General features: G+C 39.6%; 1 protein-coding gene across 2 annotated transcripts; it reads right to left on the reverse strand.

Annotated features, from left to right (window-relative positions):
• Window positions 1-1,720: 1,720 nt before the first annotated feature.
• LOC105010547 (phytanoyl-CoA hydroxylase-interacting protein-like) lies at window positions 1,721-20,573 on the reverse strand. Of its 2 annotated transcripts, none has more exons than XM_010869891.4 (5): window positions 20,210-20,573; window positions 8,059-8,255; window positions 6,469-6,643; window positions 6,234-6,351; window positions 1,721-3,695 (listed from the first exon to the last, which is right to left on the reverse strand). In XM_010869891.4, exons 1-5 carry the CDS (start codon window positions 20,313-20,315, stop codon window positions 3,149-3,151), a joined length of 1,143 nt encoding a protein of 380 aa, XP_010868193.1. In that variant the 5' UTR covers window positions 20,316-20,573; the 3' UTR covers window positions 1,721-3,148. The 2 variants fall into 2 exon arrangements, with proteins under 2 accessions (XP_010868193.1, XP_019902622.1); XM_020047063.3 differs by lacking the exon at window positions 20,210-20,573 and adding an exon at window positions 19,698-19,823.
• Between the last annotated feature and the right edge of the window lie 6,621 nt (window positions 20,574-27,194).

Consider the following 27,194-nt stretch of genomic DNA (forward strand, 5'->3'; position numbering starts at 1 on the left):
ACTGGCTGTAATAATCTTCATATGAATGGGCTATGGGGTAGGGTGGCAAGTCGGAAGCCTTTTCTTATAAAGAAAAACATCCAAGCCCCTGAAGTTTGCAAAAAAAACATCAAGTCTCCCAAAAGCATATGGGAAAATGTGTTATGGTCTGATGAGACCAAGATTGAACCTTTTGCCACAATTCCAAAAGGTATTTTTAGCGCAAAAACAACACTACACATCACCCAAAGAACACCATACCCACAATGAAGCATGGTGGTGGCAGCATCATGCTTTGGGGCTGTTTTTCTTCAGCTGGAACCGGGGCCTTAGTCAGGGTGGAGGGAATTCTGAACAGTTCCAAATACCAGGCAATTTTTTTTAAAAATTCCCCTCAAAGATGTTAGTTTGTTTTTCAATTGAATTGTTCACCTTATATGTCACATTAAAGGTGGAAAAGTTCTGACATGATTTTTCTTTGTCTAATTTTTTTACATCACAAGAACCTGGCATTTTAACAGGGGTGTGTAGACTTTTTAGATCCACTGTATATATGTCCTAATTTTGGTAGTGCTTTGGGGTTGATTTGGGGTGTGGAAGGTGTGAAGCCTTGTTGTGAGTTTGGCTCACACCGTACCCTATGTCACATTTACTGAAGTAGCTGAAGGAACACGGCTTTGAGGGCAACTTCTATACAAGACACTACATTTTGTTTGCATTTTCTTAGATTTTCTTTTAATAAACTGGAACATTTGGTTTTCATAGTTTACCAATGCCTTGTGAAAAATAAGTGAAGAAAACATCCACAAAATTAGCCAAATGATACAACAGTGTGATGCACGTTAATACGACACAGAAAATGACATCGGAGAGATAGACATCTGCGCTGAACTATACACATCTTTTGTACATGTAGCAGTTCTAAAAGTAAAATACAATGTTTTGATTACAACATTCACTGTACAAAGTTATCTAAATAAGGCAACACAGGGACTATACCAGTAATGAAAGCGTCAGTTTGTCTTAAATATTAAGTTAGCATTTTTCTCTTCCTCGTCTTTAAAGCAATGCCCAAAAAGAGGACCGTGGGCCCATGGCAGAGATGTACTGCGAGTACAGAACCTCAAAGCTAAACTCTGCTTACTGGAAGCCCGGATCAGTAAACAGGATACACCAAAGACTGTTTAAGACTTCTTCACAGTGGAACTTTTTTTTTAAACAGTTTTTTACTGACTCATAATACATTTTTTTTCAGAACAATGATTTTCCAAGTGAGATTACCAGTATTTCCTGTCATGTTTCATGCCATGCTTATTACATGGTGTTTCACTTTAAATTACTTTGATAACTGACTCTCACTTTGGTTGAGAGTGATGCAAGATGATCCAAGTTTCAACATCAAGGTACTTCTGTCCAATAAGAAGTTGTTCATTATTCATCAATCAATCAATCAAATGTATATATAAAGCCCTTTTTACATCAGCAGTTGTCACAAAGTGCTTTTACAAAACACCCGGCCTTAAACTCCAAGGAGTAAACAGCATTAGTGTTGAATTTCAGTGGCTAGGAAAAACTCCCTAAGAAGGCCGAAATTTAGGAAGAAACCTAGAGAGTACCCAATGCTCAGAGGGGTGACCAGTCCTTTTCTTGATGTAAAAAGGGCTTTATAAATACATTTGATTAATAAGATTTAAACCAGGCTGGTAACCAGGCATGTCCATGTAGCCCAATATGGGTCTCCAGTCTCTCTAAGAGAAGGGAGTGATCAATAGTGTCAAAAGCAACACTAAGATCAAGAAGCAACTGGACAGATGCGGAACCTTTGTCTGAGACCTTTAGAAGGTCATTTCTTACCTTCAAGAGTGCAGTCTCAGTACTATGATTCATGACAAATAATATTTTATGCAATTGATATAACTATAATATTTGATGGTACCAATGTTTTTAACACTTTCATCCACAGTCTGAGCTATTTCATGGCACTTTTTTGTAATTAGCATTTTATTCTAGCTAAACTATGTTGATATAACAGTTACTTGGTCTACTACATTAAAAGGTTGCACTTTTAAATGTCTTGGCAAGGGGGATATGTCATCCAATTGCACAATCTGACAATCCTGTAGGTTTGTGTATATATATATGTTTTTGTCCTACATTGTGCTATGATATGTAAAAGTTGCTTTTTGATATGATGAATTGTGGCAATTTAAGTTATATTACCTTGAAAGAAAAAATGACATTTGTAAATGTTGGCATAGTGCAAGTTACTCCTGCCGTCAATTCTATTTTTACCCCCTTTCATTGAAAAAAAGTGATTCACTCAAAAATGCCAATATTTGCTATGATCAGAGCTTTTAACATTGTGCACTTCTGGTTTATATATTTTTTATAGATCAGTAAAAAATAAATATTTTTAATATTTTTTGTTGCAAAACACAGTTTATGGTTTTCTTATAACTACAATAAATAAAACATTACATTGCAGAAAGGTAGCTATAGTAGAGGTTCTGACAGTTATCATACTCAGTTTCAAAGTCATGCTGCAGATACTGCATCGTGCTCTTAAAGGTTACTTGATCCAGAGTTAATGGGTTTTAGTGGCTGTTGCATTGGTTTTGTTATTCTACAGCAAGTTATGTCCATTTGTTTTACCTTTGGCATAAAAATGATAACACTGCAGCCCTACATTTGTTCCAGTCTCTGCCAATAAAGGGAGGTAAAGAGTCACCCTTGATCTGAAATCAAACTAATGTAAAAACAGGAACTCCATCCGTCTTCCTGGGCTGAAGTGAACAACAGAACATTAGAACAGTTTCAAAGGAGAACGAGACATTTGAAAAATAACAAGGGGAGAATACTTAGGAAAAAAGCTGAATACATGTGAACACATGCCCGAAACAAGGTTTGATTACAGAATTTAAAGGGTTCATTGAGTTAATTGGCCAGTGTTGGCTAGCGGTTTAGGATGATGTTGACAAAGGTTTTTCAGGGTTACATTTAAGCTCCCTCTGTTGCATTGTATCTCTCCTGATGGAGTTGGCGGGAGGTTTGAATAAAATTCTCCACTTTAGGGAGGGTGCTCCCTTGAAGCTGGAAAGGGCTATGGAGTTTCTCTATGTGTATATATGCTAATCGGCTGTGAATTCAATGGACTGTGAACAGTCTCCCACTAACGTCCCACGCTGATGTTGCAGGTCTTGCAGCTGGGGTCCTTCTTGGCATTGAGGGTAGAAAGGCTCATGAGCTGGTGCCCGCTGATCTCCGCCACCGTGCCCAGCGCCAGGTCCACTGGCTCTGTGTAAATCACCTCCAAAATCACATCCTGAGCGTGCCGAAATACTGGCGCCCTGTTGCCCGCCGCCTCGTCCACCACGCATGTCAGGAAGCGATTGTTGGTGATGTCGAGCGCTGGAAGCCTTGCCTTACAGAAGTCATCTCCCGGCGAACCCTGCGGGGCCAGAACCAGGATGACGTAGTGGTAGGCGGTGTACATGCAGTAGAAGTCCCCGAAGTAGAGGTTGGTCTTGGGATTGAACAGGATGTCGGCTTTGATCTCGAAACGCGTGCGGCCGTAGGGAGAGTCCTGGGGAGGCTTGCCTGTGTTGAACTCTGTGTTGCAGCTGAAGTATATGCCCTCCAGCTTCCCGCTAATAGGTGAGCCATGGCTTCCACTGTTGTCCTTAATAGCTGGCATCATGCGGTTCCCGTGCACCTCCCTACAAAGGAGACGTGGACAACTGTCTTGAGTGTTTAGATTGGATATATATAGATTATTACAGTACAGTCTCATTAGTACAACCAGGGATTTGGGTAGCAACAGGATCCTATCAAAGCTTGTCAATGTGGCTCTTGACAACGTTAATAAATAATATGAAGGGGCCACATAGGAAACTATTTACACTACAACCCCATTTCCCAAAAAGTTGGGACTCTGTGTAATAAGGGGATCTCATCATCTATGGTACGTATTATAATTTAAAGATTGAGAGAATCCAGAGAAACTGTGTACGCAAGGGACAAGGCCGAAAACCCATATTGAATGACTGTGATCTTCAGGCCCTCAGGCAGCACTGCATTAAAAACAGACATGATTCTGTAGTGGACGTCACTGCATGGGCTCAGGAACACATCAGGAAACCATTGTCTGTGAACACAGTACGTCGCTGCATCCACAAATGCAAGTTAACACTCGACCATGCAAAGAAGAAACCATATATGAACAAGATCCAGAAACGCTGCTGCCTTCTCTTGGCTCAAGCTCATTTAAGATGGACTGAGTCAATGTGGAAAACTGTCCTGTGGTCTGATTAATCAAAATTTGAAGTTATTTTTGGGAATCTTGGATGCCGCGTCCTCCGGGCTAAAGAGGAGGGGAACCATCTGGCTTCTTATCAGCGCACAGTTCAATAGCCAGTATCCATGATGGTATGGGGGTGCATTAGTGCACATGGCATGGGTGACATTCACATCTGTGAATGCACCATTAATGCTGAAGAATATATACAGGTTTTGAAGATACATATGCTGCCATCCAGACAACACATTTTTCAGGGAAGTCCTTGCTTATTTCAGCAAGACAATGCCAAACCACATTCTGCACATATTATAACAGCATGGCTCTGAAAGAGACCGGGTGCTAAACTGGCCTGCCTGCAGTCCAGACCTGTCACCCTTTGAAAATATTCGGCACATTATGAAACGAAAAATATGACTAAGGAGACCCCGAACTGTTGAGTGCTGAAATACTATTTCAGGCAAGAATGGAAATACATTTCACATTCAAAACTGCAGCAATTGGTCTCTTCAGTTTCCAAACGCTTACAGAGTATTATTACAAGAGGAGGTGATGCAAAACAGTGGTAAATATGCCCCTGTCCCAACATTTTGGAAATGTGTTGCTGGCATCAAATTCAAAATGGTTATTTTTTTCAAAAACAATAATATTTCTCAGTTTCAACATTTGACATGTTGTCTTTGTACTATTTTCAATTAAATATAGGGATAAGTTATTTGCACATCATTGCAGTCAGTTTTTATTAGCATTTTACACAGCGTCCTAACTTTTCTGGAAACGGGGTTTAGCTTAAAAACTAAATAAGCATACAGACAGGCAGACAGACTGCATTTGGATTGCATTTGGCAAGATCTGTGATTGCCAACATTAGAAATAGCAATGCTTTTTGGGTATACATTGGAATTCAGATCTCCTATGAGGCTAAACCGTCTAAATTGAAGTCCAAAGACTTAAATTGTTGGCATGAATAAATTGGTTCTTAAAATATGATTAGATCATTTGTAGAATGACTGGAATGATGCCTAAATCATAACATTTAGGCCTTATTCCAGTCATCATAGAAATGGTCTAACTTTACTGTCGTTGTATGTATTCTCCAGCAGATGGAGCTGTCTCTGTACATAGTTTTTCACCATGGAACAGAACACCTCCCATAAATTAAAACAAGAGAAACTAGGGAACAGAAATTGTTCTCATCTCCTAATAAGAAAATAATAGATTAGGCAGGCTTTGGTCCAACTCATGCAGTCATAGAGGAGATAATTCTTCATGGGAATTAAAAATGTCTTTCCACAAGGGGTCGGCAGAGCTCAATAAACCTGCCACCAACCGCTAACAGTGATGAGGCCATTCACACCACCCTATGCAAAACTCCTGGGCATTGTTGGTTTGCCATGACCGGGATTACAACTTCAGAACACTGTGAAAAAACTGTGCTGCACTGTGCCATTCAGGAGAATGGCACAGTGGTACTGTGGTACTTATTGTAAGCCAATGTTACAGTTTTTGAATGGATTTGGTTAACTATTCTGACTTCTGTCAACCCTTATTTGCAATAATACCTTCCTGTTGAGGAAGGTATTACAGCCTAAACATTCTAAATCTATGACATTTGAGCATTTCAAAAAATATTTTATTAAACTATGACCCACGGATTCAATTCAAAACCTTTAGAATAGGTCATTGTAATTGTGTTTTATTAAACTGATGAGACGTGTTGGAAACATGGGGCAGATAGGGATAAAGTGTGATAAAGCTAATTGGGCCTGATTAAAATACATGCTGACTGGCATATGTTTGCCAGGGTCAGAAGCACTAAGAACTGGACAACATGAAAGAGTTGGGCCTTGAGCCAAACATTTTGCCAAACCCTGATCTTCAACAAATGGGTCATTAGCAGCTCTATATACAGTGTATTATGTGAATCTGCCATATTATACAAGTTTGCATGCACTTTCACCTGGCCTGGTCAAAGTACTCTTTGTTCTGGTTTCTGTAAAACACAGAGAAGGGCAGCATCCTGCCAGAGATGACCTCAGCCTTCTCCAGGAGCTGGGTTAGATGCACCGTGGAATAATCTGAAAACAGGTTAGGATTAGCCATAGACCAAATATAGAGAATACAGAATCTGGATTTTGAGATAGGGATATGTTTTGTTTTTAATGAATGAAGTCATTTTTTGTCTCCTGCCTTACCAGCGGTGGTAAACTCAATAATCTCACTCCACTCTGACACAGCGTAATCTCCATCACTTTGCTTGGAGGCGGTCTGGACGGCTACAGTGTACTCTGTTCGCGGGCTAAGGAACCAGTGACCCCTCACTGTCATAGGCAGAGGCACTGCTTTTGCCACAAGCTTAGTGGGGACATCCTGGACAGGGACACAGAGAGAGCTTACACAGAACATACACAAAACCTACAACTCGACAAACTCTACACAAAAACATTATTCATTGTTCAGCTACACAACTGACATAATCATAGGGGAAAAAAAATACTGAGTTCACATATGTGCATCTTCATGATCCTACAGGACTTACAGCTCCATAAAAAATTAAGAGACCACTGCACCTCTTCCTTTCCAAAAAAAGTTGAAAAGTAAGGTTTTGAGACCACTGCAAATTGACCGCTTCCATTCCTCACTCAAAACCTTTTCAACATTTTTGGAAAGGCAAGAAAAAGGCACAGTGGTCTCTTCAGTTTTTCCGGAGCTGTATAAATGGCAGACCTAGCCTCCTCACTTTTGATATGCTTATCTTATAAATTCTTGTAGTGTTGGTGTGCTTGGAGACTGACAGGTAACCTGTGTTATTAGTCTCTGCCCCATTTAAGTCATCTCCCTCTAAACAGGGATCAAGGGCAACTGGTCCGTCTACCCTTTACACACCAACTCCCTGGGTCCACATCTCCGTGATCTCTTTCTGACACAACAACATAGAAACACATGGCTATTTCAACCATTACAAGCATAAACACGTCTACACTGGACCGAGCGTACTTTCTGTCTCTGCCCTTATTTTGGATGGGAATTTTTAAGTGTATCGTTGCCAGCTAACAATCACAGACCGCCTACTGCGGAGCGTCCAGCTTATTGCTCACTTAAACGAAACCCAATACTGCAACAGGGGTTCAAGTGAAATAAAAATGGCTTGTTACATATTAATTTGTACATGAAAAAGGACATCTGAAGGAAGTGTACAGGACACGTACAAGACCCCATCGGCTCAAATTATATTTATAACATTGCATGCTATGGAGCCAAGTACTAAACTTCCTCATTTGGAGACTAACTGAGCCTTCATGACCTGTAATATTACAGATACATGTTGACAATAGCAGTACCTTAATGCATGACATTGTACCTGCATACTGTGATAAAATCCCTACATAGTGGTCTCGATTAACACAATTCATGGGTAGAAAAATGATGATTAATGCTGATGAAAAAGATTTGTAAGATCTTGTGTTAGATCCTTTAGATTAATGTCTGAAAATAAGTCATTTCATGCAATTACTCTGTAGGCGCTGTGTGATATCATTACGGCTCAGAGCTAAGTCTACTAGCCGAGTACAGGGGGTTACCAGGTGCTAGAGAATGTGTGGGAGTTCTGAGCACTGGTAAATGGTTATCCTGTTACACGTATTGCCCTGTCCTGATGTTTTAGCTCAAATTAGACAACTTGCATTATTGTTTCGAATGATTGATTGTATAACACAATTAAAAAGTGTGAGCTATTCTTTTGAAGTAGCCTAAATTATGCTGTGTTGAGGGTGCTAAAAAGTTACCTTGTGTTTGAACTTGTTGGAGTTCTTGTTCTCTTTCTTGTTTAGGTCAATGAAGTAGTGAGTGATCCGCTCCTTGACACGAGGCTCCGTGTCCCAGCAAATCTTGAAGGAATCACATGTAATGTTGCTAATCTTGATATTTTGAGGGACAGGAAGCTCCTCCATTTCTAAGATGCCACTCTCCTGGGATTTGTTACCTATGGCACAGGGACAAAGGGATTTCTTAGGCTTAATGAAAAGATACGTTTCTCCACAATATTTCATCTTTGACTTAACTGACTTTTCTCTTGTTGCAGATACTGTACATCAGACAGGGCTCTCCAGACCCCAACAGAGAGCAATTCAATTCAAGCTCTGCCACAATCTTCTATGGAGAATTTATTATGAAGCAGGGGAGCGCGCCACCATGTGTCTGTTGTCACAGCAACACTGGAATCCCCTCTGATGATATTCAATATTTAAAAATCTGTGGATTATTGTGATTCAATCCAACATAGATTTGTTAAAGCCCTGCTGTATTTTTCCATCAGAGACCTTTTTCTTTCATCACACAAATAAAATCTAAGTAGTCTGGATAAGATGACAATTGCTAGTGATTCAATGCTAATGTTGGATAACCAGGTTGGGATAACAAGGTCAACGCCTTGGATATGAAAAAAAAAAACATACGTATTATTATTATTATTATGTTTATTAAGGGAGAGTCGATTGGAGACCCAGTTGGTAGAATCTCTTGGCAATATTCAGTACTTTTCCTTGACAGCTCAGGTGAGTGTATTTCATAAATATGCATGAAGTGATCACAGAACTATAGTAGACGTTCCAACAACAAGCCTGCCCACCCACTTCTAGCGTTTAACCCAGCAATGTACATCTTGAATTCCTCAGAGAGTTAAGAAAAATATTTTAAAGAGCAGCAAACAGATCAATGAAATAAACTCCTCCAAAATGGGGTCACAATGATGCTTCAGGATGACAAATGACTTGGGCAACTGACACAGACTTATGGACCGTAATAGTGGACTTGTCACTGGACATTACGTGTTAAGGATATGTTATGAACTGAGAACAAATATTTAAAGCAAGAAGAGTGAAAAATCAGTCATATTTAAGAGCGTTTAGTAAAGATACAAGACTCATGACTACTTAAACCAACATAATACACAGTGAATGTCCTCACTAAATACGTAGCAAGACACCTTTTTGTTCTCTCCTTCTGTGTTATTGAATAGGTAATGTCACATGAACACAAATGTACATGCATGCACTATGTCTTCTTCTCACACAACATCAAACCAAGAGAGTGAATGAGAGCTTTGTAACTTGAGCCTGAGTAGGGCCCACTACACACTAAACCACTGCTACTTGGCATGGTAACAATGTGTTTTCTGTGTACGCTGTAAATACATTAACAAAATGCAAGAATGTGGAATTCCACTGTAACGCACAGGACTCAATAAACAATGGAAAAAGCAGTCCCCCATAGAAATTATATCAAGGGACATGAGTTCTGATGCTGGAATTTAGTAATACCCAAAATTTGGTCTGATTTCCCGCCCTATAAAAATGTTCACGATGAAAAGTATTCATGGGCCCCAGGGGGATAAAGTAGGAAAATGTTTCCATAAATCAATGTTTCAATTATGTTTACAACAAGAAAAGATGGAAAACAAGGATCAATAAAAAATATTCTGGATCGTGTCATGTGGATTTATTTTTCAATTGTTGGGGCACCTTGTAAAATGCAAATACAAACAGAATGCAATTATGTGCAAATCATTTATCCCCATATTTAATTGAAAATAGTACAAAGACCACATATCAAATCTTGAAACTGAGAAATGTTATTGTTTTTTGAAAAATACATGCCTATTTAGAATTTAAAGCCAGCGACAAAAAAGTTAGAACATGGGAATGTTTAGCACAGTGTTGCATCACCTATTCTTTTAACAATACTCTATAAACATTTGGGAACTGAGGAGACACATTGTCTTGATTGCAGCATATGTTGCTCCAAAACCTGTATATATTGTTCAGCGTTAATGGTGCCTTCACAGATGTGCAAGTCACCCATTCCATGTGCATTAATGCACCCCCATACCATCATGGATGCTTTTGAATTGTGCGCTGATGACAAGCCAGATGGTCCCTCTTCCCTTTCGCCTGGAGGACACGGCGTCCATGATTCCCATAAATAACTTTTGATTCGTCAGACCACAGGACAGTTTTGAACTTTGCCTCAGGCCATCTTAAAAGTGCTCAGGCCCAGAGAAGACGGCGGCGTTTCTGGATCTTGTTTATATATGTTTTCTTCTTTGCATGGTTGTGTTTTAACTTGTATTTGTGGATGCAGCGATGTACTATTTTCACAGACAGTGTTCCTGAACCCATGCAGTAATGTCCACTACAGAATCATGTCTGTTTTTAATGCAGTGATGTCCACTACAGAATCATGTCTGTTTTTAATGCACTGCCACCTGACGGCCCGAAGATCGCAGCCATCCAATATTGGTTTTCGGCCTTGTCCCTTACATACAGAGATTTCAAGCCTATGGTCAGATTCTCTGAATCTTTTATTGATAATACGTAATGTAGATGATGAGATCCCCAAACACTTTGCAATTTTATGTTGAGAAACGTGATTCTTAAATTGTTGTACTATTTGCCTGCACAGTCTTAAACAAAGTGGTGAAACCCTTGCCATCTTTACTTCTGAAAGACTCATCCTCTCTGGGATGCTCTTTTTATACCTGAACTGACCTATTGCCAACTAACCTAATTAGTTGTAAGACATTCCACCAAGTTTTTCTTTTAGTAATACACAACTTTTCCAGTCTTTTGTTCCCACTGTCCCAGCTTTTTTGAAACATGTTGCTGGCATCAAATTTAAAGTGGGCATGTATTTTTCAAGAAACAATAAAATGTCTTAGTTTCAACATTTGATATGTTGTCTTTGTACTATTTTCTATTGAATATAGGGTTTAAATGATTTGCACATTGCATTCTGTTTTTCTTTAAATTTTACACAGCATCCCAACTTTTTGATTTATGGGGTTGTATAAATAAGATACAACTAACCAGATGTGTACTGACTCTTATTTTTTGTTTGAATGTTACAAAGGCAAGGAGACCAGCTTGCGTAGCATAGTCCAGTCATAAAATTATAGATTGAAATAAATCATCAGTATAATGATTACATTAATTCCTCTTATATATAAAATGGTCTTGCATGTAGGTTACAGTTTATTGTGAGAAGCTGTATTCATGACGAGCCAGGTGATGTGCTGAATGTATGACCAAGGACAGTGCTACCGCTGTCATCAGTGACTGGCTGACTTCCCAACGCCCATAGCAACTGAATGAATCGAATGAACGACCAGTCGTTTTGAACAACAACCATTCAAAAGGAACGAACAACCAGCTGGCTTGGGTAGCAATGCAAGATTTGTTTTGGGACTTTTTCTTTTAGTAAGGAAACAGTGTCTGGCTTACTGCCTATTCTAAGTAGCAACTTGAATAAATCGAATGAACACAGTCAGTTTGAAAAATAACAGTGCAAATAGAATGAAGTAACAGCCAGCTGGCTTGCTTTGCAGCATTATTCTTGTTGGAGTGATGCAAATTATTTTCTGTTTCCTAGATTGCTCAATCCAGGGGCATATATTTTGCGGGAACAAGGACGGGAGTGTCAAGACAATTTGATAGATTAGATTAAACTTTATTGTCACTGTACAATTACAAAGACAGTAAAACGAAATGCAGTTAGCATCTAACCACAAGTGCAAAAAGAATAATGCAGAAAATATACAAGTGAAACCATTAAGAACAATGTATGTTATAGGTGGGATGTATAAATGTGCAATGAAGGCAAGTGCAAATGGCAATTCTAAATGTGCAATAAAAGCAAATTGAAGGTGCCAGGCAGCATGTGCAACTGAAATGCTGAGATAGCAGCAATGAAGAACCCCCGAATATTACAGACAGGTTAATTTGCCCCCCTGGAAAATAGTGAAAATCTCGGGATTCATTAAGCCTGACACCCTCCAATAGCCAATGAAAAATATGACCATATATTGGCCGCAGCATTGCAAGATAGTCAGGTTGACTACTTTTTTCAGGCTTTGTAAAGACTACAGTTTGTTTTGAGCCATGTATCCATCCTCGAAGGTAAGCTTTTGAAAATGGGGGCGAATTAGTTTTTACAGATTCTCAAAATCTTGCTAGCCAGGTAGTCTTTTAGAGTTAACAAAACAACCACAGCTTCTGATGATTTCTCAATACAAGATGTACTGGACATCACTATGAATCCTAGATACTGTTGTCCACTTAGAAACAGGACATGTTGATTGCCCATTTCCACCAGTGATTTTCAGAAATGGTCATATTTGCATGGTGTGAAGAAAAGGCACATACAGTGGGGCAAAAAAGTATTTAGTCAGCCACCAATTGTGCAAGTTCTCCCACTTAAAAAGATGAGAAAGGCCTGTACTTTTCATCATAGGTACACTTCAAATAGGAGAGACAAAATGAGAAAAAGAAATCCAGAAAATCACATTTAATGAATTAATTGGTAAATTCCTCTGTAAAATAAGTATTTGGTCACCTACAAACAAGCAAGATTTCTGGCTCTCACAGACCTGTTACTTCTTCTTGAAGAGGCTCCTCTGTCCTCCACTCATTACCTGTATAAATGGCACCTGTTTGAACTTGTTATCAGTATAAAAGACACCTGTCCACAACCTCAAACAGTCACACTCCAAACTCCACTATGGCCAAGACCAAAGAGCTGTCAAAGGACACCAGAAACAAAATTGTAGACCTGCACCAGGCTGGGAAGACTGAATCTGCAATAGGTAAGCAGCTTGATGTGAAGAAATCAACTGTGGGAGCAATTATAAGAAAATGGAAGACATACAAGACCACTGATAATCTCCCTCAATCCGGGGCTCCATGCAAGATTTCACCCCATGGGGTCAAAATTATCACAAGAACGGTGAGCAAAAATCCCAGAACCACACAGGGGGACCTAGTGAATGACCTGCAGAGAGCTGGGACCAAAGTAACAAAGGCTACCATCAATAACACACTACGCCGCCAGGGACTCAAATCCTGCAGTGCCAGACATGTCCCCCTCCTTAAGCCAGTACATGTCCAGGCCTGTCTGAGGTTTGCTAGAGAGCATTTGGATGGTCCAGAAGAGGATACGGAGAATGTCATATGGTCAGATGAAACCAAAATAGAACTTTTTGGTAAAAACTCAACTTGTCGTGTTTGGAGGAGAAAGAATGCTGAGTTGCATCCAAAGAACACCATTCTTACTGTGAAGCATGGGGGTGGAAACATCATGCTTTGGGGCTGTTTTTCTGCAAAGGGACCAGGACGACTGATCCGTGTAAAGGAAAGAATGAATGGGACCATGTATCATGAGATTTTGAGTGAAAACCTCCTTCCATCAGCAAGGGCATTGAAGTTGAAACGTGGCTGGGTCTTTCAGCATGACAATGATCCCAAACCATAGACTGTATATATAATGGACGACGCCCTTTCGCTCTTTTCCATTGGTGAAAAATGAAGCCACCAGTGTCCTGATACGGCGCTGACATCTTGGACTTGCGTCTGCGCAGATAGCGATCTTGGGACCAGTTCTGCGCAGTAGTTATGCGCAGTAGCGAGAAGGAAGTAAAGCCCTAAAGCCGCGAAATCAACGGCCCCACCCCTGTGCCCCGCCCTCACTCTCCCTCGCAGAATGCGCATACCGTAATCAATCGCAAGTCCAAGTACAGTACAACCTTTGCTTGTTAAACCTAGACGATATGTTATAGCCTAACTTACATCATGTTTAACCTTAATTTAGAATAGGCATAATACAAAAATAATATAATTTATATACCGCTCAGATGTGGAAAGGCCACTCCAGCACCCTGATCATTTATGCAATTTATAGATAACATATATACAGATAGAAAGATAGGTAGACAGACAAACAGACAGAACACAAGCTGAGATGTAAAAAATAGTTTAGAAGCTATACAGCAGCTCTAATGAGCCATAAATGCAATTATGCTATTGTGGTTTTAATAAAAGAAAATTGGGATGATTTTACAAAAAGATCATCCCAAAAAAATGTATACCTTGAAAATGTGTAGCCTAGCTTATAAAACGCCAAGAGACAACCAAACCTGTCTTAAACTGACTTGTATTGTCATCAGTCTATGATACTGCATATGAATGAAATTGAAAGTGGATTTAAACCAACCGCCTTCATATCGGTTACTGTAAGACCAACTTACATTAACCCGATCCACAGGGCCAGGATCCTGACTTAATTGCTCTTCAGCTAAAATAATGCACACTGAAGACAGGACGCATCAACTATATTGTGCATTAACTTGCAGAGATCAGACATTTATTTTCATGCCTACCACCCAAACCCTGAGACAAATACCACCCATGGGCAATAAGCAATGGGTTGCCTGCAGTTCAGTGCTCCTGGAGCTGTAGTATGTAACAAGTTAAGCCCCTTCCACAACAGCTGGCAATGGCATTCAGGATGATGCCTGAAATCCTTCCGTTGTTGGCCCAGATTTTCCCAACCAAGCTGTTACAAGTAACTCTAGACAACCTGGGAACGCAGTAAACTCGGAATTGAGAGTACCAAATACAGGCCATTCTCAGAGCACAAAGTAAAACCCCAACCAGATGCTAGACGGCTGTCTCCCCTGTGAACACCCCGCATCACACACAACCTGATCCACAGGGCCAGAACCATGACTTAACTCCTCTGCTGAAATAATGCACACTGATTAACCTGAAAAAGAGGTATTGCATTGAAACAGGCTTGATAAGCCTGCCTTATGCTATCAATGTTTGCCTGAATAACAGCATTACAAACTCTTTTTAACATTGAATTCTAATGGCAGAAGACAATGTCTAAGACAAAGACAATGTAACGAGCTGGGTGTGTCCCTAACATAGATTTATTTAGCCCAGGTGGTACATATTTATTTTGAATGCTCCATTTCCATAATTGGAATAAATTGCGTGACATCTGCCACAGGTTAGAAATTAATGAAATGTGAACAATTTCATACGAAACAACTGTTATACTGTAGTTCAGCAAGAAATTTGCATCTCATTCAATACATTTTTCAACACTGTCCGTCGCAGGTGTCTTTCTTCATGCACACTCTATGATGAGCCTATGGTCAAAGAGGCCTAAAGATTTATACATATCTATATGTACTTTTTTACATTAACATTTTGTGTTTTTTGTATTTTTTACGGTCTTCCTATTCAACTTCTTCAGTTTGTGTTGGAATGAGAAGGGTTTATGCAAAGAGAAAATACTATCTAATCAGAATTTTTCTTTGTTGGTCTAAGGATAGACAAAATCTAGCTGGGCCCTCAGGACTAGAAGGCACCTGCCCTAGCCGCAACTCAATTTGAGTGGCATTAAAAGTCGAATCACTATTTTACTAAGTTGGACTGTTACGGAGAAGCCAAATTAACACCTCTGTCATCCACTACACCCTTGGCCCTCCATTTGCCCGTCCATGCGCGCCCCCCCTCCATTGGCTCAAGTGTCCCAAAGGTGAGGTGTCAAAAATGAGCAAGAGTGTAGGGACTAATTACACCCTCCGATGGCCCCTCCGAGCGGGTCTGCACCAACACAGCTCTGCTAGCAATTAGTTTGAATTAGTTAGCGAAATGGAATCCCAAAAGGCGCTGCATTGTTTTTGAGCTTTTTCACACAAAATAATGGATATCCATGCCTGATTTTCATTTGTTTACATTTGGTTATACACTCACCTAAAGGATTATTAGGAACCCCATACTAATACTGTGTTTGACCCCCTTTCGCCTTCAGAACTGCCTTAATTCTACGTGGCATTGATTCAACAAGGTGCTGAAAGCATTCTTTAGAAATGTTGGCCCATATTGATAGGATAGCATCTTGCAGTTGATGGAGATTTGTGGGATGCACATCCAGGGCACGAAGCTCTCGTTCCACCACATCCCAAAGATGCTCTATTGGGTTGAGATCTGGTGACTGTGGGGGCCATTTCAGTACAGTGTACTCATTGTCATGTTCAAGAAGCCAATTTGAAATGATTCGAGCTTTGTGACATGGTGCATTATCCTGCTGGAAGTAGCCATCAGAGGATGGGTACATGGTGGTCATAAAGGGATGGACATGGTCAGAAACAATGCTCAGGTAGGCCGTGGCATTTATGCGATGCCCAATTGGCACTAAGGGGCCTAAAGTGTGCCAAGTAAACATCCCCCACACCATTACACCACCACCACTAGCCTGCACAGTGGTAACAAGGCAGGATGGATCCATGTTCTCATTCTGTTTACGCCAAATTCTGACTCTACCATCTGAATGTCTCAACAGAAATCGAGACTCATCAGACCAGGCAACATTCTTCCAGTCTTCAACTGTGCAATTTTGGTGAGCTCGTGCAAATTGTAGCCTCTTTTTCCTATTTGTAGTGGAGATGAGTGGTACCCAGTGGGGTCTTCTGCTGTTGTAGGCCAATCCACTTCAAGGTTGTGCATGTTGTGGCTTCACAAATGCTTTGCTGCATACCTCGGTTGTAACGAGTGGTTATTTCATTCAAAGTTGCTCTTCTATCAACTTGAATCAGTCGGCCCATTCTCCTCTGACCTCTAGCATCAACAAGGCATTTTCACCCACAGGACTGCCGGATACTGGATGTTTTTCCCTTTTCACACCATTCTTTGTAAACCCTAGAAATGGTTATGCATGAAAATCCCAGTAACTGAGCAGATTGTGAAATACTCAGACCGGCCCGTCTGGCACCAACAACCATGCCACGCTCAAAATTGCTTAAATCACCTTTCTTTCCCATTCTGACATTCAGTTTGGAGTTCAGGAGATTGTCTTGACCAGGACCACACCCCTAAATGCATTGAAGCAACTGCCATGTGATTGGTTGATTAGATAATTGCATTAATGAGAAATTGAACAGGTGTTCCTAATAATCCTTTAGGTGAGTGTAATACATATACACATTGTTTTTGTCCTAAATCAAATGTTAAATTGTTGATTATGTTCTGTTGTCAAGATTTAGATTTACTGGATAATTATCTAGTGCTTTTATATTTTGTTATTTAATTATTTATTTTTAAATCAGCCTGGTAAATGTATTATAAAATGTATACTCCACCTAGGTATCTGGTCACTGTCTCTTTGGGACAATGAGCTGTCCTATCCCTCAATATATGGGAGGGTGTGCGTGTGGGTGCAGCTGCTAGTCACATCATTCTGAGCTGAGTTGGCTGCTGAGGTTTGGCTGCCCAAAGCACAGGCTAGAGTATCTGAGAGACTGTACTCTCACTCATCAGTACCTGAGGGGGCCTTTCCGTGCGTTTAGCCGACTTACAGAAAGGTGATGAAAAGGTGAAGGAACATTTAACTTTGTGCTGTAACCAAATTAAGCATGCTCTATTCCAGCTCCACTGCACTCAAGCTCTGGCTCCGGTCTGTTTGGTTAATTCATCATGTCATGCCTTCTTCAGGACTCTCCACACACGTTCCATGGTGTTTAAGTATGGGCTTTGGCTAGGCCACACAAGGACATTCACAGTCCCAAAGCCACTCCAGCTTTGTCTTGGCTGTATGCTTTTTCATTGTTTTCATGGTGTAATATGAATCTTTGAGGTCCTTTAGAGTCTGGATCAGGTTGTCATAAAATACCTCTCTGTAGTTTACTATTGGTACTAACATTAATTAATAAACTCAACAATACATTCAAGATGCTATGAAGTTTAACTAAACAAGCTCTCAATCACAATGTCGCAGTTGTTTTATACCGACCTTATTGTGCTGATCCTTCCTCAAACATTAATGAGTTTTTGTATGCACCCAAAATAATATGACACACAACATTTCTGATGCACAATCATTCCACTATGAATGCAGATAATTACTCTTGATATTACAATGCAAAAATGGTGCTCATTGCTCCTATAAAGATGCAGCAACCTTTGTGTTGTTTTGTAACACCTCCCATTTTGGTCTGGTTATGTACGTACATCCCCGTTTTCAACATCATTGCATTCTGTTTTTATTCACATTATACGCAGCGCCCCACGTTTTTTGGAAACAAGGTTATATTTTGAAAACTGTCTTAGTAACATAGTACATCGTTTTTATGAGACCGGTTTTGGCTAGACAGTGCCACTTTTACTACCAGTGGCCTGAAATCCTGGAATGCATCTGGGGTGTGAATACATACAACAAAGACGCTCAACCCAAACATCCACACAGATGATCCTGTAAGCATGAAGCATCACCAAAGCAAATTAAAATGTGCATTATAACTATATATATATTTAATTTACTCTCAGGATCTGAAAAATAATGACATGAGATTTCTGTCCTGTTGTACTGTCAACAGCATGGAGCTCAAGGACACTTTGCCACTATTTACAGAGGACTGCCTGACCAATAGGAGTGCTTGTATGCTGCAAATGGGCCAATACAAGCCCAGTACAAAGCATTGAGCTGGCACCAATAGCAACGGCCATTCAAGATTTCAGCCTGTACCCTTACTAAAATTATAGCTTTAAAATCAGGCCAGAGTCATAAGAGGATAAAAACTGTAACCCTATACATTAAATGATGGGTACCCGACCCATCAGATGAGAGAATTAACCAGTGATACTATGAGGGCACTAGGTTGGCATGGTTTAACTGCCCTGCTTGGGTGATCTGATGAAAACAACGATTGACTGATAGGCCGGACTAAACAACTTGACCTATGCACAAAAGCACAAAGTTCCCTCAGGCATAATGAAGCATAGTTTATTATGCACGTCCACCTACATCTTTCTAAAAACATGTATTTATTATTTCAGTGGATGCAGCTAATAGTTCTAATATTGTCATATTATCATTCAAAGCATAGTACATAACGGAACAAATAAATTTCATTGAAATGTATGTTGTATCTCTGGCTCTTTTATAAAATTATCGGAATAACAATAGTCAAGGGTGTGGACATTCATTTCAGGCAATTCTAGGTGCAGCCATCTTTGAGCCCAGACAGTCTCCCATGTGATGATGACTTGCTATTTTTTTCCATTTAAATCAGCAATGTAGGTTATACTTCAAGAAAATTAGGCTAGACATAGCAACAGCTTGTTTCCATTTGCATGTGTAACTCAAAACTGTGTAACTCAAAATATTTATGTTTCAAATTATTCACATAACCTATTGACCTAGTGGTAACCTAGGTCCTAGGCTATATCCTGTATTTGCAATCTAATAGTCAAATAGTTTTGTCACATAAAGCTACAATAAAAAAAATGCATGCGGCTGAAAAGACATGAATATTAAACCATTGCACAGCGATTCCTCTGTCGCATACCAAAATAGCTTTTTCAAAAAGCAGCTGAATCATCAAAGAGCTTTTCTTAGTCCAAGGCTGTTAAATTATGTATTTCAAACCTATCTTTGTATAGGGCTTGTGTAGGCTATGTGGTTTCTGACTTAATACTGCTACAGTTTAGTTACATGTATACTATTTGTAATGTCAAGCTTAGTGTATAGCCGCACGAGTACGCACGAATAACATAATCGGAGGCTAGCCTAATAATTATAGCCTAACCTGTGTAAAAGCGATTGGTTGCTGCTGTCCAGGTCCTTGGTGCTGAAACAGTGAAACCCCACCGTTCAGACCGATTTCTTTCCTAGCATTTTCTTTATATGTCGGGTTCCATCATGTTAAAATAACGGACTATTTCGTTTTGATGTTTAAGTAGCCTGCATCAATAGGTAACGTGACGAGTCTGTGCATCGATGTGCTCAGATATTCCGCGCACGCAGCAAAGCACCAGTCGCTGTCCAAACCAGATCAACTGTAAACCTACCCGTATTATTACATTTTTATAATAAAATAGGGGGCCTTAACAGAAACCTTTTCCACCATTTGGACCCATATTTAGACATGCTGGCAATACTATGGAGGAATAGAGCCCAGTAGCTTGTGTCATATCTTTCTTTAGCCAACGGAAATTAATCCTCTAACGTACACTGAATTAAACAGGTGTATGGGAGTGATCCATGGAATTCCAACGTCTATGTTATGACGATCACAGATAAAGATTATTTTGCCCTTACCCTCTCGCTCGCATACATGTATCGCGTCCAAGTTGAGGTTCTTGATCATGCCCTCACACGGACTCATCGGGCTGGTTAGACTATGTCCCAAGGTTGGAACCTCCATTTCTGAGTGCTTGGATACCTCTCCTAGTAGGCCTTTCGGTGGAATTTAGCTAGTTTTTCCGCAGGACTTGCCTCCCTTCACATTCGATAAAAAAGCGAGAGAGTATGACCTGCTCCCAGCCCTTTCGCTCCCTCGCAGCTTCTCTCTCCCGGGTGGTGCGGCTGATTTCACGTCAGCGAATCGTCACGAGCTCATAGCACACTGCCGATTTGACATTGCAATGTGAGAGTCATAGGCCTAGGCTACATACTATGATGAAATGCCAAGTCATTTTAATGAATATCATTTTCAATTTAGTTGGACACTATCTTCCATGAAATTCACAAGTGTTTAACATAATTTGCCAGGGGAGAGTGGAACATCAAAATCGCTATTGGGCAGACTGGATTAGCGGCATGTGAGCAACACATTCACAGCTTTTAATGTAACCCGATTACCTCTTCCAGCCCTAAATTTAATCTCCCTTCCACATTCTTAATTTTGGGTTTTCGTTTCTGCCAACGTCACCCATATAGAAACCTGGCCTATCCTTATTTTGAATTATCGCTCTCCAGCGCATGTTTAACAATGTAAGTAATTTGATACAAAGGAAGTGTTGTAAAAACCAAAATAGGTGTTAATACCCAGTCTCATTTTTTAATCTGAATATTATCGTATTTTTCAAAAGTGTTGAAAAACTGAAAAACCTTTGTGTGCTTGCAAAAGGATGAAAATGAAAAAAAGAAATGTTCTCCTATAATCAAAAAGTTAAAGCTAATGGTTAATATTTTGGTATAAAGGCATTCATTGCCCTTTCTGGATAGCCTTCCTTTGGGATAGCATTAAAAGAAAAGAAAAATTAGAGCTAGGTTAAGAAACGATGAAAATACAGAATTTTGCCTAGCCCCTGGATTGAACCTGCAATGCTGAGAGCCAAAGACCCATAATGTTAGAACATTTCCTTAAAATCGGTGTATCCAAAACTGACATTTTATTTTTTTAGTGTTACATACCCCCTGTGCCTGGGTGTGTGTCATTATCTCTGCCCACACACAGTCTTATCAGTAGTCCACAGTGGCAGCATCACAAACTGAGCTGGCTATGACACAGTCACTCCAGGACACAAAGTCAGGACCTATGAATAGTTCTAGCTTGAGTACTGATTCAACCATGGGAGTCATGGACACTTGTTGTTTATTCCTATTAAAATATGTATTTTGTGCTAAAGCAAGTAGGTAGGTTCATTGCAATAGAAGTATTGTGGCCCCATGTATGAGCATGCAAATTGTGGGTCAACCTATTCTTGAAGGATGCTAGTGACATTTGAGTGATTAAGTATAATTTTTACATTTCACCATTGGCTTGAGTGGCGTGGGGAATTCGGACAAAGATGTGTACAATGTATTCAGCAGGCCCCCAGCTCTCACTGCTCTGTTTGTGAGAAGACTGCGTTTAAACAAGCAGCCCACTTTCTTCCTTTTTCACACAGATGAACCCTTGTCCAGTAAGATTATATCATTGCTGATGTGTGTGGTAAATATGATCAGTTAGTCAAGGAAACAAATACCAGAACAGGGCTGCCTATGTCAATACAGGTTCTAGGACAGCTGAGGAGGCACTGGCAGTACCTGCTGCGTTGACCTGTATCCCTGATATACTTGGAAACAGGGAAGCCCCCTTTTATAGGAGTCTGGTAGTCAAGCACACACTGGTGTCCACATGAATATAATAAATATAAATAAGAATAAATAAATAAATAATAATGTGTAGTATCAGTGTGGTATTACACTGAACACTTTTATCATGAGCTGAACTCAAAGATCTAACACTTTCTCTATGTACACAAAAGGAGTATTTTTATCAAATATAATCTGTGTTAGTGAGCACTTCTCCCTTGCCTAAATAATCCATCCACCTCACATATCAAGATGATGGAGATGGCTTATGGTAGAGAAATGAACATTCAATTCTCGGGCACCAGCTCTGGTGGACATTCCTGCAGTCAGCATGCCAATAGCACGCTCCCTCAAAACCTGTGACATCTGTGGCATTGTGCAGTGTGATGGAACTGCACATTTTAGAGTGGCCTTTTATTGTGGCCAGCCTAAGGCACACCTGTGCAATAATCATGCTGTCTAATCAGCATCTTGATATGCCACACCTGTGAGGTGGATGGATTATCTCGGCAAAGGAGAAGTGCTCACTATCACAGATTTAGACAGATTTGTGAACAATATTTGAGAGAAATAGGCCTTTTGTGTACATACAGAAATCTTTAGATCTTTGAGTTCAGCTCATGATAAATGGGGGCAAAAACCAAAGTGTTGCGTTTATAATTTAGTTCAGTGTATATATTGGTCCAGTACGTTGCAACTATAACATTTCTGGAGTGATTTAGAGGACAAATAGTTTACCTTCATATTCATGTGCATTCATTTTGAGGAGGATTACTTAGAGGGGGTTATGGGCAAGCGAATTAAACATCCATAAGCCCATAATCACCATGGCACTCAAATGCAGCACACCGAAAATATTCTAACTATATACAACCCTCTGATTCATTGAGGCCAGTGATCCCCTTTAGTGGTGAGAGAAACTCGGGCAAAAATATATCTCAATTAAATGTAGGATCACTGTGTGATATATATTTTATGAGACGAAATGCTAGGTTATATTATGCTCAAACCAAACTATTAAACCAAATATAACCAAATACATGCAACACAATCTGTGTTATAACTGTGGAAACAGTGTAAAGAGAACTGTAGACTAGAGGAGTGTAGGGTACTGCTAAATAAGTAATATCTGTGTGTTTGCCCAGATTGCAAGGGTATCTCACGTTGGAGGGACAGAACATTCAAAACAGAATAAGAAAGCGTCTGTTCGTTAATGTTCTGTTTACAGTATAATATATTATCATTAAACAAACGTTGGAGAGAGTTGGTCGGGGGCCCTAGGTTGTCACATATTTGTCCCATGCAGCGGGCTGGTCCTGAGTTTGCAATCAACACACAGCCCTTATTCATTTCTTCAGTCGTAATCTGTTGACCTGCCAGCGCATCAACATCAACGCACTGATGGGTCCATCACTTAAGAGCACAACTTGCTGTTTGTTGATGCTAGAGACATCTGGCAATCATCCGTAACTTTCACTCGCTTTGGGAGATTTGATTGAGAAACTGAAATGTCCTCCCAGATGTGTCTTCTTACAGCAATGGATGTTGGAACTGAACCATTTGGGTTGCAGACAAATAGTTATAGTCTTATGAACACATCAGTGATGCACCCAGACTTAAGAGGATTATTTGAAGGTAGGTGTACATTTGTTTTTTAGTAAAGTGGTTTAAAGCATTCTATGTTTTGTCATTTATGATACTTTTTTTTACTATTTTACCTTTTACAAATGCTTTCTAAAATATAATTGTATAGGAAATATAATTACAATTTGATAAAATATTATGTTAGATTATTTTATTATTAGGGATATCTATAGGGCTTTTCAAGTACATATTTAGTTTGAACTTTTCGATTGAACCTTTTTTGTACAGCTAAGTCCTTGGTCTGGGTCTCTTTTACATTTGAAGGAAAATAATAGAAATGAAGCACACGTTAAGAAAAATACCCAGAGATATTAATGTTAAGGAAGGACAGGAGGATCATTGGCAGCGTTGTAGGCCTTTTTAAGATCCGGAAAGCTAGCACTGACTATGCTACCTACATGTGGTTTGATATAATGCACTCCATAATAGAGCAATTTGTTTAGGTTGAGTGGTTAGTTTTGAACTGAAACAGCATTTGATGTATTTTTGGCCTGTAATATATCGGTATTGGGGAAGAATCCATATTCCATGGGCAGATGAATCAGATGTATCACCTCAACTAACAGAAATATAAAATATATTCTTTATAACATGTTTGTTACCTCTATCATGTTTCTTGACAATTTCAGCCTTCTAAATCCCTCTCTTGCTTTACTGTCAAATAGAGCTGTGCTCAGCTGGTTCTGGGGAGGAGGAATTTGAGGATAAATGATTCTGCAGCTCTCCAACCTGTGCTCCCTCCCTCCCCCCATCCCTTCTCCCCTATCTATGCTCACCCAAAGGGGAGTCAGGCCGCTTAAACATCAGAGCCGGCTGCAAGAAGGGATCCTCCTGCACGTTTCACTGCCAGTCCCTCTCTCCCCACCTTCTTTGCCAAGGTTCTTACTATGCAGACATGCCTGTGTGTGTGTGTTGTTGTTCATACTGTATTGGCAGTCTCACCGTATAGTTCATTCTGATGCAATTGATTGTAAAAGCTCTATGTGTGGGTGTGTGTTTCTCGGCAGCCTGTTCAGATTTTTCTCTTTTTTGTATTTCTTCATATGTTTTTGTCACTGAATGAATTTTGATCTGATGTTTTTCTTGCCAGCCATAACAGGAACCATGCTGCTAACAAAACTCAATCCACATTTGCCAAAACCCCCCATGAAGCACAAGGCAAGACTTGGCAAGAGTCTCAAATGAATGTTCTATGTACAAATGTGTGAGTGGAGCTTTTTGGACGACATGTCTGGTAAACACTATATTCCACAGGACCGAATCTTTGATATCAAAGGTCAAACAAGGTGATGGTAGTCTGTTTTAGGGATGCATTGGCTTATAAAGATTTGGAAGATTTGCTATCGTAGAAGGAACCATCAATTCTAGAATTCATGAATTCTAAGAAAAGAAGGTCCATACGGGTCAGTTGAATTGGAAAGCACCTTGGTCATGGAGATAGAAAATAATCCTTAACACATAAGCAAAAAAAAACTATAAATGTGCTGTTTTATGTGAATATCCATTATTTTTGGCACTACCTGCTTTGCAACAGGGTCTAAAATGGAAACTGGAACAGAAACTGGAAAACATGCACAAAATCACATTAAAGGGGAATTATGTCAAACATCAAAAATTTGTCTAGGTTTACAAATCCCTTTAAGATATTGTGGGACACCCAAAGTGTGCAGCTCTCTCACTCCAGGGCTCTCCTGGTGTTGAGCTAGTTACACCACAAGTTTATATTGATCCACCCACATCGAACTGACTGAAACAAAGTTTACACCGATATTTACTGGGACCACTCAGCCCACAGAGGTAACACTAAATGAATAAGGATTCTGCAGACCCAGTACAGGTTAGAACCTGTATTCACTTGTAGCCAATGTCATGAATATTGGTGATCTTCAATGTGAAAATGTGAGGAGCCTTATACATTCACTCTCGCTCAACCTCTCTCTTCCTTGGTACAAAAGGTGCATGCCTAAACTTAAAGGGTTCATGTTTTCCGTATATGCTCTTTTCCCCCTAACACTTATCTTACTAATGTCTGTCTCCCCAGGCTGAAAACCTGGCATGTAATGGGGTCACAGTCACCATGGGCCGATGTGTTGTGACAGGGCATAATGGTTTACCAACACACTTGTTCCCTTGGGTGGTAATGTGTTCATGTGTTTGTGTGTGTCTGGGTGAAATGGAGCTTGTAACTGATTTGCGGTGAGGTCAACGTGGGCTGTGTTATTAGGTTAATGTTAAGGTTAAGGTAAGAGAAAAGGAGCTCCTGTGTGACGCAATGGTCCAAGGCCATAATCTCAAATCGGACATCATGAAATTTGGAGGAAAAAAACCAGAGCCTTTTTATCAAGGCTTGGCTATTTCATTGTCAAAAACTGTTGTAAGTGAAAAGTGTAGAAGGGCGGGTGTTTCTGAGGTACTGGAACCAGAGGGCCGGGCACTGAAGATCATACCATGCTCAGAATTGTTTAGGTCTCTTGTTTTGTTCATTCTAGTGTTCATTCATACTAAAACTGGCCACTGAGTGTGTGTGTGTGTGTAGTAGATTTAAACAAAGTGTTACTTTGTGTAACATTAACATACAGGGATTCGGCTTTCTCTCCCCAGAAGTGATCCGATTTAAACAATGATGCTCTATGAGTGGATGCTTTAGAAAACAGTTAAATACAGCCAGTTTCAGCTGTGAAAAAAAATTTGCATCTATATTTGCATTTGAACAAAGCGTTCTAATTCAGAGAGCATAAATCTATTTTGGGAAAGAAAAAAACTAATGAATTTAGAAGATTCCTTACTTCTTATAAATATGAAGACAACAAAGTATGTGAAGTTCAGAGAAAATAAAATTGTTGTAAAATGTGTTGAATCTACTGCAACAACACTGTAAATACTTTACAGAATATCAAATACATTTGAATTTACCATCAACTATAATTAACCCTGAACCTCATCCTATCTCCAAACTTAACCTTTTCGCTAATCTTCACACTAACTCTTTTCATTCTAATCGTAGCAAACATGTATGTCGTTTTTGATAGTTTGTTGATTGTATGAATCTGTGTTCTGTAGTGCATCCACACAAGGTACTACAAGGTCATTTTGACTATTCAAATAAAGAGTCACCTAAAATGTTATTATTTATTAAGTGTACGTAATCTATATGTTGGAGTAAAACATTTTGAATTAGTTATTCAAAATGACTCAAAGTCCAGGTCTCATTAACTACTTTAAGATTTATTTGGCACATTTCTAAAAACGTATTTTTTGCTTTGTCATTATGGGGTATTGTGTGTAAATTAATTGCATGAATATAAATGTAATCAAATATAAATTAAGTTCATAACAACACCGTGGAAAAAGTAAAGAGGTCTGTATATCATACAAGGCACTGTATATCCTGTTTTAAATACTGTAGACCTAGTAGCCTAGTAGCATACTATTCAAGAATCTGCATTTCCTAAAAACAATTGAATGTAAAAACCTAATCAATGTTACTTTACTGCCCCCTGGATGAGATTATTTTTTATTTACAATAGCTTAATTCACAAAGGTAGACACATTTTGGTTTTTGTTTCACAACTTTTTAATT

The sequence above is a fragment of the Esox lucius genome, chromosome 6, assembly GCF_011004845.1.
Source record: "Esox lucius isolate fEsoLuc1 chromosome 6, fEsoLuc1.pri, whole genome shotgun sequence".
NCBI classification, from domain to species: Eukaryota; Metazoa; Chordata; class Actinopteri; order Esociformes; family Esocidae; genus Esox; species Esox lucius.